Source organism: Musa acuminata, chromosome BXJ3-9 (genome assembly GCF_036884655.1).
Source record: "Musa acuminata AAA Group cultivar baxijiao chromosome BXJ3-9, Cavendish_Baxijiao_AAA, whole genome shotgun sequence".
NCBI lineage: Eukaryota > Viridiplantae > Streptophyta > Magnoliopsida > Zingiberales > Musaceae > Musa > Musa acuminata.
The window spans coordinates 46,614,329-46,627,003 of record NC_088357.1 but is presented as its reverse complement, the minus strand read 5'-3'; the positions used below and the strand labels follow the sequence as shown (position 1 = coordinate 46,627,003).

Below are 12,675 nucleotides of genomic sequence, written 5' to 3'. Positions count from 1 at the left end.
TGTAAGTTGCAATCATCTGCAACTGATTTGAATTTAGTTATTTTCGGTGGGCAACCATGATTAAATCCCATTTTATGGGAAAAATGATATGTTATTATCTATGTTTTTGTCCAAGAAAATAATAAAAAATTCAGCTAAAAAATAAAACATTCCCCAAACAATAAGTGATAAAAGCTTTTAGTATGCTTCAACTTTATCCGCAATGAAATTAATTTTTTATTATATAAAAAAAATAAAATATAAGAAACAAAATCTTAATTTTAAGTATAAAAACTTAAAATATATTTCTCAACATTTCTAGATATATTAGAGAAAAAATAATTTATTGGTGATAAAAAAAAATATGAATGATGTCTTGGTCAGTCCAACATGGTCCAAACTCGTGTACACTGGAGTGGTCCGAAGTACTTCTAAAGTATAAATATCAAACTCTCGATGTGTTACCTATACGAAATCAAGATCAGGAGATATTTTTCGATCCGATCTCTGCGACACCCAAGTTAAAACTTCGTAGTGTGTGTGAACGCAAGTAGTCAACAAAAATATCCTTCTCGTTACAGTAAAGATAGAATGTTTATAAAATATTTGCTAGGTAGCTGAATAGTGATGGCTTCTTTAAGAAAGATATTTAGAATCTAAATGTAAAGAAAATATTCCATTCTGATATGATGTTGAGATGATGAATGAGTTGACCAATACACAGTGGATTTTGCCATGCTGGCATCCTTCATGGCTCCCAATTTCATGTGTTTGTATTTTATTGGGGATAAAGAAGAGGTACAAAATGACGACAAAATATGATCAGAAAAGATCAAAGAGATTGAAGGACTGGTGTGCACAAAGGATCACAGCCATGGCCTTCTCTCTCCGGTAGACAAGCTAATAATACAGAATATGAATCCGGAAAGCAAGCTGCGAGTATTCAATCAATATCTAACTGGTTGGAGGCCACTAATTAGTTTGGAAGAAGTGAAGTCAAAACTCAGATTTGCAAATGACTGTTCAGCACAAACATGGAATTATCTGCTTCAAATATAGTCTTTATCTCGCAGAAAATTATTGTCAGAACTCATGAAGATGATCAGAAAACTCTCCAAGTAACTAAAGCAAAAAAAGGTGGAGAAAAGTTTGCTGCAACACATTCTTCACAAGGCTGTTTGTCCCGAACTCCAAGCAGGCAGTCTTGTATCATGGTATATGCAAGAAGAAGAAGAGAAAGAGACTCTAATCCATTGCCAAGAATCGAATACTACTGAAGCTATCATGAAGCAGTTTACTGACCACAACCTTGTGGAAATTGCAGGTTTTTAAAGGAGTTGGGATGTTCTCAAGTCTTTCCTTTCTCAATATTTTTCTCATGCATTTGGTTGCTTCCCACTCATTGTGTAGTTGAATTGTTATTGTTTGTAGGGATGTTTAATTGATGGCTCTTATTATAATAAAAAATAAAGATCATGAATAAAATAGAAGTGGATGATCAATCATCCCTTTTCATTACTAGGCTTCAATGACTATGAATTGAACTCCAAACTGGTCCCAACAAACAAAGTAGGAATATTCATAGAATGTGGCATAATATACCATAAATCTTAGAATTACATTCTTGGAATTAGATAATGTAAAAAAATCTTGATCAACTACTCTTAAACAAGAAAACAATCTTAATGGGAAGGAATTTACCTAATGACAAGGAGAGATGGGAATATGTGTCGAATGAATATAGGAAGCTGCTTCAATTGTCTACGGAGAAAATACGAGAACTTTCGATTAAAAATTAATATATAATAATATTTTTAGATTTTTTTTGAAAAAACCTATTTTTTTGAAATTTCCTTATAATGCTTTTGTGTCTAATTTTTTCATTTGATACTCATTTTTTACTTAATATTTAAAATATCTCTCATTATCGTCTCTTATCTTTGTTCTCTCCATTATATCACTTAGCATTTACCTAGTTAAAATAATATTCTCTCATTATTTTCTCTTTATTGTGATTATTTTTCCTTGTCACATTCATCTTCACCTATCATGAGGGGCTTCTTAATAGGGTCGAGGCTAAGCGATGAAAAGTGATAAGGGGTATTTAAGATATTAAAGAAAAAATTGATACTTAATAGATATATTAAAAATTCAGGGCACATTTTGATAAAAACCTAAAAAAAATAATTTTTTTAAATCACCCAATATTTTTTAATATTTACATTTCAATTTCTAAGATATATATATATATATTCTATTTTGATACTCGTCTGATTTTGATAATTATTATACGACCTATAGTTGTCAAATAGATACAAGCACTTGTCTTGTCATTATTGTAGTGGTTTGTTGTCCTCGTTGATTAATGGAGAATCCATTTGTAATCGATGGATACAATACTCTCAAGTACATCAACTTTGGATTACATGGAATCCATCTTATAATTCAAGACTTCTTATCATTTCTTAGAGTCTATACTCAACCTTGTAGGTTTGAGGATCAATATTCTCAATATCCTCTTTTCTAATATGTCTCATATATCTTACTCTATTAGACCTACGTAAAGTCGAAACTTATAAGTAATAGTTATAATTTATTTAAAAAATTAATCTAATTACAAATATCAAGGTTTGTTTTCTTGAGTTTGATACGGTCTTAAAAAGGTATTGCATGACAAAACAAGTAGTCCGAAAACAAATAAAAATATATATCATGGTGTTAAGAATTTATTAATAAATATAGCTTGATAATTGCTAAAAAATTTCACCGTGACTTGTTCTAATAATAAATATGCTGATAAGAATACATGATCGAGATGTAGATAGAGTTTTATTTGGCTTTTATTTAACTGAGACTTGCACATATCTATTATTTGTTGAAAGTAATAGTTATCATCCTAAAAATAAAATAATCCTAATTAAGATTGTGATGTCCATTCCTAATTGCATCCATATTCAAATGTATCTGTTTATTAAGGCAGGCATCTGTACCACTTTAACTTATATAAATTAGATTGCATCAAATGTAATTAAATTATGTAACATTAAAGCCGAGGGTTTCAACCAGTGGATCAATCATTCTTATTCCCTGGACTTACATTAGAGGAAGTATGTAATAATAACAAATGATGGATCCCTATCAACGGTCGGGATGTGATGTTGAGTGGATGGAGGGACAAGATGAAAGAGTTGAACCGACAAATTGGACCGTTCGGAGACGAGCGGTTCAGATCGGCGCCATCCGGTCGAACAGAACCGGAAACGTGGGAGATAAGGGACAGGCGGCTGGATTGGATCAGCTGTTCCGGGCTGCAGACTATTCAAATCGAAATACTGTGCCACGTAGGATACCTACGTACAATGACCGAAGAAGCACGCGGTTTCTGACGTAATCAACGCGGAGAGGAGTCACCAATTTGGCAGGCCAACGCGTCACTCACATGTTTCGTGTTTAGCGCCAGGGACCCGATCATTACCGGATGGCAATTCCGTAGTTTTCTTGATCTGTGGGGATAAATTAATTACTTTGAGGTGATTGCGCCGGCATTGACGACGTGGGCGAGATGTGGTCCGTTGAATTCATTGCACTCATATCTCTCTCTCCGTTTCACTAGTTATAAAGAAATATGAATATAAAAAACCTCTTTTGTTTGGGTCTCCACAAGAACTGAGAGAGATAGAGATAAAAGAGAGGGAGAAGGAGAGAGCGAGGTCATTTCCTCCAAGGTTAGGGCTAGGGCTTGGTTTGTGAACCTGCGGAGGAGGATGGAGGGGGCGAACGGGGCTTACGTGGCGTGGCAGGAGGTGGTGGTGTCGAACGACAAGGGGCGGAGGGTGGTGCACTACTACCTCAAGGGTGACGGCGGCGGGGCGGATCTGGCAGTGGTGGGACGGGAGAAGAGCTTGCGGCACATGTCGTACGCCGTACCCAGCCAGTTCGTCAGATCGCTCAAGGCGAGGCCGCACCTCCTGCCCTCTTTGCCGTCCTCCTCGGCACCTCACTTGCCGTCGGCGTCTGCGTTCCCTTTCAAGTGGCGCTCGAGGAGGGAGGTCATCGACTGGCTCTCGTCTCTAGTCCAAGGTACGCTTCATAAACTCTCCGCCTTCCTCTTAAATCGATGGATTTCGGGAGAAATAGGCGAGTAGTCTGAAATAGCTGAAAAGATGGACTTTTTGTATGGAAATCTGTTTGTGCGCATGGAGTATGGGTTTGTGGATGGATCTGTTTGGCTTCTGACGTGATTTTTCCGAAAGGTGTTTCCTTGTGGACAGATTGGTAGGTCTGGGGCGTTAATGTGGGGATCTTCTCCTATTTTTGTGCTTTGGTCAATTATACGTTATGTTTAATTATGATGATTGTTTAAGCGATAGCAATAATTACCGTATCCAACAAAGATGGGTGCTTTTTTGTGGACAAGTTTTTGGTTTGTTGATTCTTTGATGAGTTCTTTTGGAAGGTTGTTTTTCTCTTTTGTCCTTCTTATAACCCTCTTATCTAATCTATATGGCAGCGCGAGTTTACGCCTTCTTTTATCTCTTGGCGTTGAACGATAACAAGAAATAGAACGGAGTGCAGGGAAAAACACATATAATCATTTTTACGAGCAATCTTCCCACCTCCATCCGTGGATTTTTTTGAGGCGTGCCTGCTGTTGTTATCTTTTTTTTTGCTCTCGGGTTCTATTTTTAATGTATGCTCTGTTCAAATTTCTTTGTTTAGATCCGGAATGATCTTAGCGAAATATTTAGCCCCTTTTTAATTAATTTAATTTTTTGTTTATTTCCCGTCTCCATCTTGGCAATATTTTTTTAAATTCAATTTAAGAGTTCTTATGTTCTTGTCATCGTCCATGGTTTTGGTCCCTTTGGGCGTTCTATTCATTTCTGTGTCGTCTTAGATTCCATATGTTTCTTTTTTTTTTTCTCTTAATATCATTGGATGATGTTTTTATTCTTATGTGATTGGTCCTGTTAACCAAGATATTTCTTAAAGCATTAAGTTTTATTTGTTTTTTCCCCTCATTCTTTTTTATCAACATGTAACGCTTTATAACATTTTGTTTTTTTGTTATATTTCTCCATAACCACAATTCTTTCTGCTTAGCTCTTTTGGAATATGTGCTGGTCCTGTTTTTGTACTGACTTTTTCTGTTCACCTTGAGTCTCCTTTTTCGTTGCAATAATTTTTTGGGTGTTACCCTTTTTTTATTGTTATTACATATTTTTCTGGATTTATTGTCTGTGATTTAATTCGGAAATTTTGTTTGGTTGATTGACCTGGTTGTTTATTTGCAGAACCCACCGCTTATGAATCTCCTACCACAGTAATTAGATACGGGGACGGTGAAGAAGCTGAAACTGCAGATTTGCCTAACTTTAAGGTACCGAAGATAGTATTATTGGATTTTTGATTAGTTATTATATGGTAATCTTGTAGTTAAACTATCAGAAAATTCATTTCCATTCGTAATCTTTGTTAGTTCTGTTCGTCCAGCAGGTTTCTTCTTCAGGAAAAACAGGGTATGTTTCTAAAGAGTTTTCATGGTTAGGTGCTTCATGGCTTTGCCGGAAAAGAAGAAAGCATTATCGGTCCTTTTGCAAGAATGGAGTTACAATTTCTGTAAGCGAAATCACATTGTTTTCTTGCTTTCAGTATTATCTTCATGTCCTGTTTTACTGAATGCTTTTCTTTTTTGGCCTAGGTCCATGATTTTGTTTTTGTTATGGCCGAAGAAAACAAAAGGCTTGTTGCTTACGTGGAAGATTTGTACGAAGACTTAAGAGCCAACAATATGGTTGTGGTACGATGGTTTCACAAAGTTGATGAAGTTGGTATTGTTTTGCCCCCCGACACTAGTGACAGGGAGATTTTCTTTTCTCTTTGTCTTCAAGATCTCAGTGTCGAATGCATCGATGGATTGGCTGCAGTGCTGAGTGCTCAACATTTTGATAAGTTTCTGAATGAGGCGAGATGCTCCAATTGGAGGCCTTACGTGTGCCACAGGCAGATCGACAATGATGATGTCAAGCCATTTGATATCACCCAACTTCAAGGCTACTGGAGCCAGGAATTACTTAGGTCCATGTTCACATCTCCCCTTAAGTTACGGTTGAAGATAACCCGTGGTGGTTCTGATATATCTGGGGGGAAAAATGGTGATATATCAATAGATGATTCCAAGAGGAAGCACCTTTTGGATGATGGTGATATTTGTGTTGCAGAAACTAAAACTCGAGTTAAGATTAAATCTAGAAGCCTACCTGTTAGCAGCAAAACTGGAAAGAATATCACAAGCACCCGTTCTGATTCTTTGACGAGTAAGGAACTATATCTGCAAAAACTTCAGCAACAATTGTATCCTGGATGCCATGTCGAAGTGCTTTCACAGGACAGTGGAATAAGGGGTTGCTGGTTCCAATGTGTTATCATTAGGAGGCATCAGGATAAGGTAAAAGTCCGTTACCTTGATGTACAAGATCCAGATGAGAGTGGCAATTTACAGGTAAATTTTTTATCTTTTGTTTTGGTTGTGTTTTTGCCATGTGGGTTCCTATGCTTATATGTATATTCTTTTGCAGGAGTGGGTTTTGCTGTCAAGAGTTGCAGCACCTGATAAGCTTGGCATTCGCCTGTGTGGAAGACCCGTTGTTCGTCCATATCCCGCAAAGAGAGTCAAGAAATGTAGCTTCAATGTTGGTGCTTCTGTGGATGCATGGTGGCATGATGGTTGGTGGGAAGGAATTGTGATTCGTAGGGAATCTGAGGGACAAATTCATGTATATTTCCCAGGTAATACTGGTGATGCTGCTAATGATTGACATCAGACCTTATGTTCCATGCATTCCTGTTCTAGTATGAGTCTGCTTTGTTGCTAATATCAGGTCTTGTTAATTTGGATTGTGCAGGGGAAAAGCGTACCAATGTTTTCAGCGAGAGTGACTTGAGGCAGTCGCAAGATTGGATCGATAATAAATGGAATAGCATACAAGATCAGATGGATATTGCAAACTCATTGTTATCAGATGTGATGAATGATTCAAAGGATTTATCTAATGATCATGGGCGATTCCTTCTTAAGACACTTGTTACCGAAGATCGTCATCGGAAAGAACCTTATGATAGTATCTCACCATCTGACACAGACCAAGATGAGATCACACCAAGTGGAGGTTATACATCGACCGATGGAGAGGGAGACATCCCAGATCTGACCAAGGATCCTCAATTCAAATGGAATTCATTAAAGAAGAAAAAACGCAGAAGGGAGCTGACCGAAGATTCTTTTTCTCATAAGAAACAACGTCGTGAAGCTAGCAACAGCAGCAGCCAAGACCTCGAGGACTCTGATGCCTGTGGGGGGTTTGTGCTACCTAAATCGCTGACTGTTGATCATGAGAACTGCAAGATTGGAGGTGATCCTATGTTCAATGCGCCGATGACACTTACCAACCTGGTTATGTCCCAATAACACTTTATAATTGTGCAGTCCAACTGGCTTTGATCAAGAATGCAACTGCCGTTGTAGATCTTGGTTTTCTTACATCTCCGTGTTCTCTCCTCAGCCCAGGCTTTTTGCAGGATGAACAGATCCCTTCAGCTGGCACGGTCGTGTGTTTCTTAGTAAGATGCCAATGTATCCCTGTATTATGTCTAGTTTTAGAATGTTGTTGTTGGGCCACGCTTCTTTGGGATGAGGATGAGACGATGATTGACCCTTTAGATGTATCCTAACCCAAATTTTGCTGACCATTCATTTTGAATGACACATCCCATTCCAATCTTTCCTGTACACTATCGTTTGCATTTCTTGTTCAGCTGACAAGGAAAATGAATGATCGGCTGCGTTATGTTTGCCTTCGTCTTGACTTATTTGGTTGCGTTGTATGCATATGTAAATCTTTGACCACGTTATAAATGTGTTGTGATGGTAAGAAAATATCAGTCGGCAAGAAAGAATCCTAAATTATGCTTTCGTTTGTGGTTGGCATCTCTTGAAGAGATAGATAACAAGCCGACTTGTGTTTGGTGCAGACTCGGTCGTATTTGGCTGCTGGTTGTCTATCTTGACGTCTGCTGGTTGGCAAGTTCGACAAGGCAACAAGTTGGAAAGTGCATTGCTGGCTTGTTTACCTGCTTCCCTTTCAAGCTTTGACTCTGTCACCCAATCGTGGCCCATCGATTAGCCCTTGCATGTCCGCATTAAATTGACAGTGAGCTCAGTCAAAGAGAAAAGAGAGTTGCCGGCGCAGGCAGCCGAGCCACCTTTTCTCTCTGTTCCAAGGCAATCTGCTGCTGTTACACCTATACCAGCTGCCGAAACCAAACCGGAGTAGCTTGTTCATCGAAGCTATCGAGTTCTTAATGACCATTAGTTCTTTTGAGAAACACTTGGAAGTACCCCTTCACAGAGCGATGCATGTTTTTGTTGCCATCACTATATCCGGCATACAAGCGTACAAGTTTCCAACAGAAGTGACAACAATTAGATGTTTGGTTTCAAATGGATGTGATCGACTTGAACTAAAGGTCTTGAGCCAATTAAGACCAATATGATCTAGTAAAGTTGTTCTGTATCTTCTAGGCCACAACACACTGATCATGTATGTTAATAGCAATGATTGAAGCCCTTTATCCTTATTCTTCTTCATGCGGATTAGCAGAGCTGTACATGGCAAGCAAGCAGCAATGGTTTAGAATCTGTTCCTCCCATCTCTAGAAGAACCAACTCTACCCACCCACCTCAACAATTTCCATCTCCTCAAGCACTCGCATCCGATGGCGTGTCACTTCCGTTTCTCGACAGGCAGCAAACATGAAATGCCTTTCTCCCATTGGTTCCCGCACGTGGATCCCACACGCATCACTGTGGAACTTGGGCTTAGGAGCCAGCGGGAGACGTCCCTGCGGTGCTTGGCCTCTCGGCCAAGACAGAAGAGGCGAGCTAGGGGGGCAACCCCAAGAACAAGGCAACCCAAGCCTCCTGACTTCTAACTGGAATCCGATTCTATCGCACCCGACTCAGAAAGGATGACCCCATGGATAAGCAGACGAAAAAGAACCCCACCACCTTTCTCTTCGTATTCCTTCGCACCCTAAAATCAATCCCTTCTTCAGCTTGCCTGCTTGCTTCCTTTTCAGACATCCAACCCCGAAGTAGCTCTCTGCCATACATCTGTTCTTCATGTCACACAAGGCAAATTGGGAGCTTTTAATCCCATGATTCATTATTACGGGTCACGCAGCTTAGTGCCTCTTCTCTGATATTTCAGTTCTGCTGCATGACCATGAGAATAAACATCGACTGCAACGGATGCTATCGAAAGATCAAGAGAATCCTTCTCCAAACGCAAGGTTTTATCTACCCATAACTTACAGCTTGACTTCTGTTCTCTGTCGTGACCTCCTGCTGCTTCTGTCTCTGGGTTTCAAGGACTGGAGAGCCATTGGATAGAGCAGAAGCAGTGCATGGTGAGCGTGTGCGGGGTGTTCGTCCCGCAGGACATGGCCATCAGGTTGAGGAAGAAGACCAATCGACGAGTCGAGATCTTGGAGATCAAGGAGGTGGACATCAGCAACGATGGCAGCATAACTCAGAAGCCTCCATGACCAAAACTGATCCATATCTGTATCACGAGCAGTCCACTCCATGCAAAGATTGATGATGACAGTAGATTTCACGTTGTAATAGGCCAATAGAAGATCTATCACTTGATATGTGTATGGAAACCACTTGAAACAAGCTCCAAATCTCATGTGTTTGCCTAAGATTAACCAAGCTAACAGAGATCCGAGGATGGTGAAAGAAACCGATACTTGTATCTCCTGTCTCCATCTGTTATGGAAAGGGGGTATTCAACCATGGCCATTCAATCCATTCTCCACTTTTGCACTCAACTGAGAGGTAATACCAGTCTTCAAGACTGATGGAGATGGATTGTAAATTACTGTTGATAAGGATATTTAATCTCAATGAATAAGGGAATCAAGGACATGTTGGCTCATCCTTATCTTTAATAATACATTTTTGAGACTCACAAGCTTTAAAAAAATAAAAATATATGGACGTATTTAAAACGGATAATTTTTCGTAAACTTACGGGGACGCATCAATCACTTTCAAATATTGATAATCTAGCCAAATGGATTGAGCTCACGATATAATTTTAGATAATTAGTTTGAATTGAGTTGAAAATAATATCACTCATCCTCATCTTGAAACATGACTCATCCTTATCCATACGAGTAATCCTTTCTATTAATTATGTCACAGATATGTTAGTTCATGTATGAATGATATTAAATGAACTTTGATATGCAATTCACATTGGACCACAACATATAAGATTGATGTCATAAGTTTATAGATTGGTTAAACACTAATACTTGGTTGCTTAGTGAATGTATTAGCGTATCTAGTCAAATTTGAGAATTATTTTCCCTTAAATTTAAAATTGGACCTATTAACTATAAAAGATTTGAGTTAAGACTTGACGGAGTCTATTTGACAAGAAGGGCTTTATTCAAAAATATAATTAATTTATCAACTGTTTGAGTTAAATTAAATAATCATAGACATAAATCTAGTTGATATCCATTGCATCTTTAGTACCTTCAAGATATTTTGATGAGGTTTTAAACCTTTCATCTTTGATAAATGTGTTTGATACATCGATACTAAACTAATGTAATCGATAAAAAAAATAAAAAAGCAGTTAAAATATACTTAAAAAATAGATATATTAAAGAAGATGATTTAGAATGTACATCATATTTTTAGGAGAGATTTGTACCTCTTTTTAAATACCATAAAAGTCTTTGTCTCTGTATCGATTACTTCTTTTATCATTATTGACGTTATCCTTTCTTCAAGGATGGATGGTGGGAAGGAGGGAGATGGGGCGAGCATCGATGATAATACGAGAACATAAGTGGTATGTCTCTTATCTCCTTGTTATTATCCGTGATGCTTATAGTCTCTCTCGACTCCCATCTCATGTGTATGTTTTATGAGAATAAAATAAAAAAATAATACTATTTAAGTTAAGAGAGGGGGGAAAAGTATTTAAGTTATGGTTGAGGGCAGATAAATTAGGCGAATCTACTGGTAGATAGCGTAGACAAATCCACGGATCAAGAAGACCGACAGTCTCTCCTCCTTTGACTTAAGGAACCATCTCAAGTCCAATAAAAAACACTCCATCGAGACGCGTAATTTTGTACGCATCCACACCCAATTACTCTGCCGACCACGCGAACAAGTTAATATTTATTTTAACCGTCAACAGAAACAGTTGGTAAAAAACAACCCATGTGCATCGAAAAGCGTGCTCGCAGAGCCCTTCAAATCAAGAACTCGGAAGTCGTCTCTCGGGCCCAGTATTCCACGTTAAGGTGGCCATGTGGTGGAGCAAATGGCGGAAACCAGCCCTCACATGGTTGTAGTCTCCACCCTCGTCACCACATGTCCCAATGCTTGCTTCTGCCGGATTAGTCGCCGCTCGTCTGGCACGCACCGTCTGTTTCTTGTGGAGAAGTTAAGGACCAGTGTGATTGCTTATAAAGTCTAGCAATACATCGAGCATCTTAAGTCCATGTTGGTGAAGTAATCTATGCTTGAGAAGGAAGTGTCCACTTTGTTTCTTATCGACTGATCTGTCTACCACTCACATGCAAGTTCTTCCAGTACCACAGAGGTACAGTCTCCTTGGCTCTATTTAGGTGGAAGCCTCGCAGATTCCACAAGCGCACTCCACACTCTCGGCTTCTCATCACCTTCCTCTTCTCGTTGCAATGGCAGCACGGCTTCCCTGCACTTTGCTTCTGGTGCTCCTCCTCACACTCTCTTTCACCGAGGTGCGTCGATCAAACTCTCATCTGCATGCACTTTCAGTAATCTCGCAATATTGCTGGTGTTGTACACTGACAGTAGTGTCTTTGTGTTTCTCGTTCGGCCCTCTAGAGTGTCAGAAGTGGTTCTCTCAAGCCTTCAGGTACTGCTACGTTCTGAACTCATCCATTGTGTTTGTGTTGGTGTGGTCCTGTGGCCGGAGGTGTTACAACCTGTGGGTGGTCATTGCAGAATGCAATAACAAGTGCGAGTTCCGGTGCTCGGCGACGTCGCACAAGAAGCCATGCTTGTTCTTCTGCAAGAAGTGCTGCGCCGCGTGCCTGTGCGTGCCGCCTGGCACCTACGGCAACAAGGAGGCGTGCCCCTGCTACAACAACTGGAAGACGAAGGAAGGTGGCCCCAAGTGTCCCTAGTTTTTAATAGTTGGGACGCAAGATGAAGGAAGCCAAACCCACTTCCTTTTTTCTCACTATGATTTGCCAGTCATTCCATCTGTGTTTTTAATTTGCTAAAGAGGAGAGATTCATAATATAAGTGAATCCCCTCTACTATCATTGCCAATATTTGGCAAAGTTGATATGAGCTAAATAAACTTCAACTCCACCACTGGTTTGAGAAGAAGTCAGCAATTTCAAAAACATGTCACTCATTTCATGACACTAGATTTTCTTAATGTATTTTTTAATAATAATATCCTGTTAAAGAACAATTAAGCTTAAAGACAGTTTCATTCAAAGACTTTTCCCTCTCTCTCTCTAGGAGAAAGTGTGTTGTATTACGCCACATGTATTCCTTCTGTCATAAAACCGACCTAATATTTATCGAGCTTAGGTGTAGTAGCTACTCT

At 39.2% G+C, this 12,675-nt stretch overlaps 2 protein-coding genes across 3 annotated transcripts; both read left to right on the top strand.

Moving 5' to 3' along the window:
* Nucleotides 1-3,650: 3,650 nt before the first annotated feature.
* LOC135649759 (uncharacterized) lies at nucleotides 3,651-7,836 on the top strand. Of its 2 annotated transcripts, none has more exons than XM_065168516.1 (6): nucleotides 3,651-4,059; nucleotides 5,274-5,359; nucleotides 5,476-5,598; nucleotides 5,681-6,481; nucleotides 6,558-6,768; nucleotides 6,885-7,836. In XM_065168516.1, the coding sequence occupies exons 1-6, from the start codon at nucleotides 3,744-3,746 to the stop codon at nucleotides 7,445-7,447; spliced, it is 2,100 nt and encodes a 699-aa protein (XP_065024588.1). In that variant the 5' UTR covers nucleotides 3,651-3,743; the 3' UTR covers nucleotides 7,448-7,836. The 2 variants fall into 2 exon arrangements, with proteins under 2 accessions (XP_065024588.1, XP_065024587.1); XM_065168515.1 differs by having other exon boundaries at nucleotides 5,473-5,598.
* Nucleotides 7,837-11,586: 3,750 nt separating this feature from the next.
* On the top strand, nucleotides 11,587-12,449 carry LOC135648486 (gibberellin-regulated protein 5-like). Its single transcript, XM_065166231.1, has 3 exons — nucleotides 11,587-11,833; nucleotides 11,940-11,970; nucleotides 12,060-12,449. Exons 1-3 carry the CDS (start codon nucleotides 11,771-11,773, stop codon nucleotides 12,239-12,241), a joined length of 276 nt encoding a protein of 91 aa, XP_065022303.1. The 5' UTR covers nucleotides 11,587-11,770; the 3' UTR covers nucleotides 12,242-12,449.
* The last annotated feature ends 226 nt before the right edge of the window (nucleotides 12,450-12,675 follow it).

Coding starts and splice junctions, on each gene's coding strand:
- LOC135649759 (XM_065168515.1), top strand. CDS start 3,744: ATGGAGGGGGCGAACGGGGCTTACGTGGCGTGGCAGGAGGTGGTGGTG. Junction 5,599..5,680: donor AGAATGGAGTTACAATTTCT/GTAAGCGAAATC, acceptor TTTTTGGCCTAG/GTCCATGATTTTGTTTTTGT. Junction 6,769..6,884: donor AATTCATGTATATTTCCCAG/GTAATACTGGTG, acceptor TGGATTGTGCAG/GGGAAAAGCGTACCAATGTT.
- LOC135648486 (XM_065166231.1), top strand. CDS start 11,771: ATGGCAGCACGGCTTCCCTGCACTTTGCTTCTGGTGCTCCTCCTCACA. Junction 11,834..11,939: donor TCACACTCTCTTTCACCGAG/GTGCGTCGATCA, acceptor TCGGCCCTCTAG/AGTGTCAGAAGTGGTTCTCT. Junction 11,971..12,059: donor TGGTTCTCTCAAGCCTTCAG/GTACTGCTACGT, acceptor TGGTCATTGCAG/AATGCAATAACAAGTGCGAG.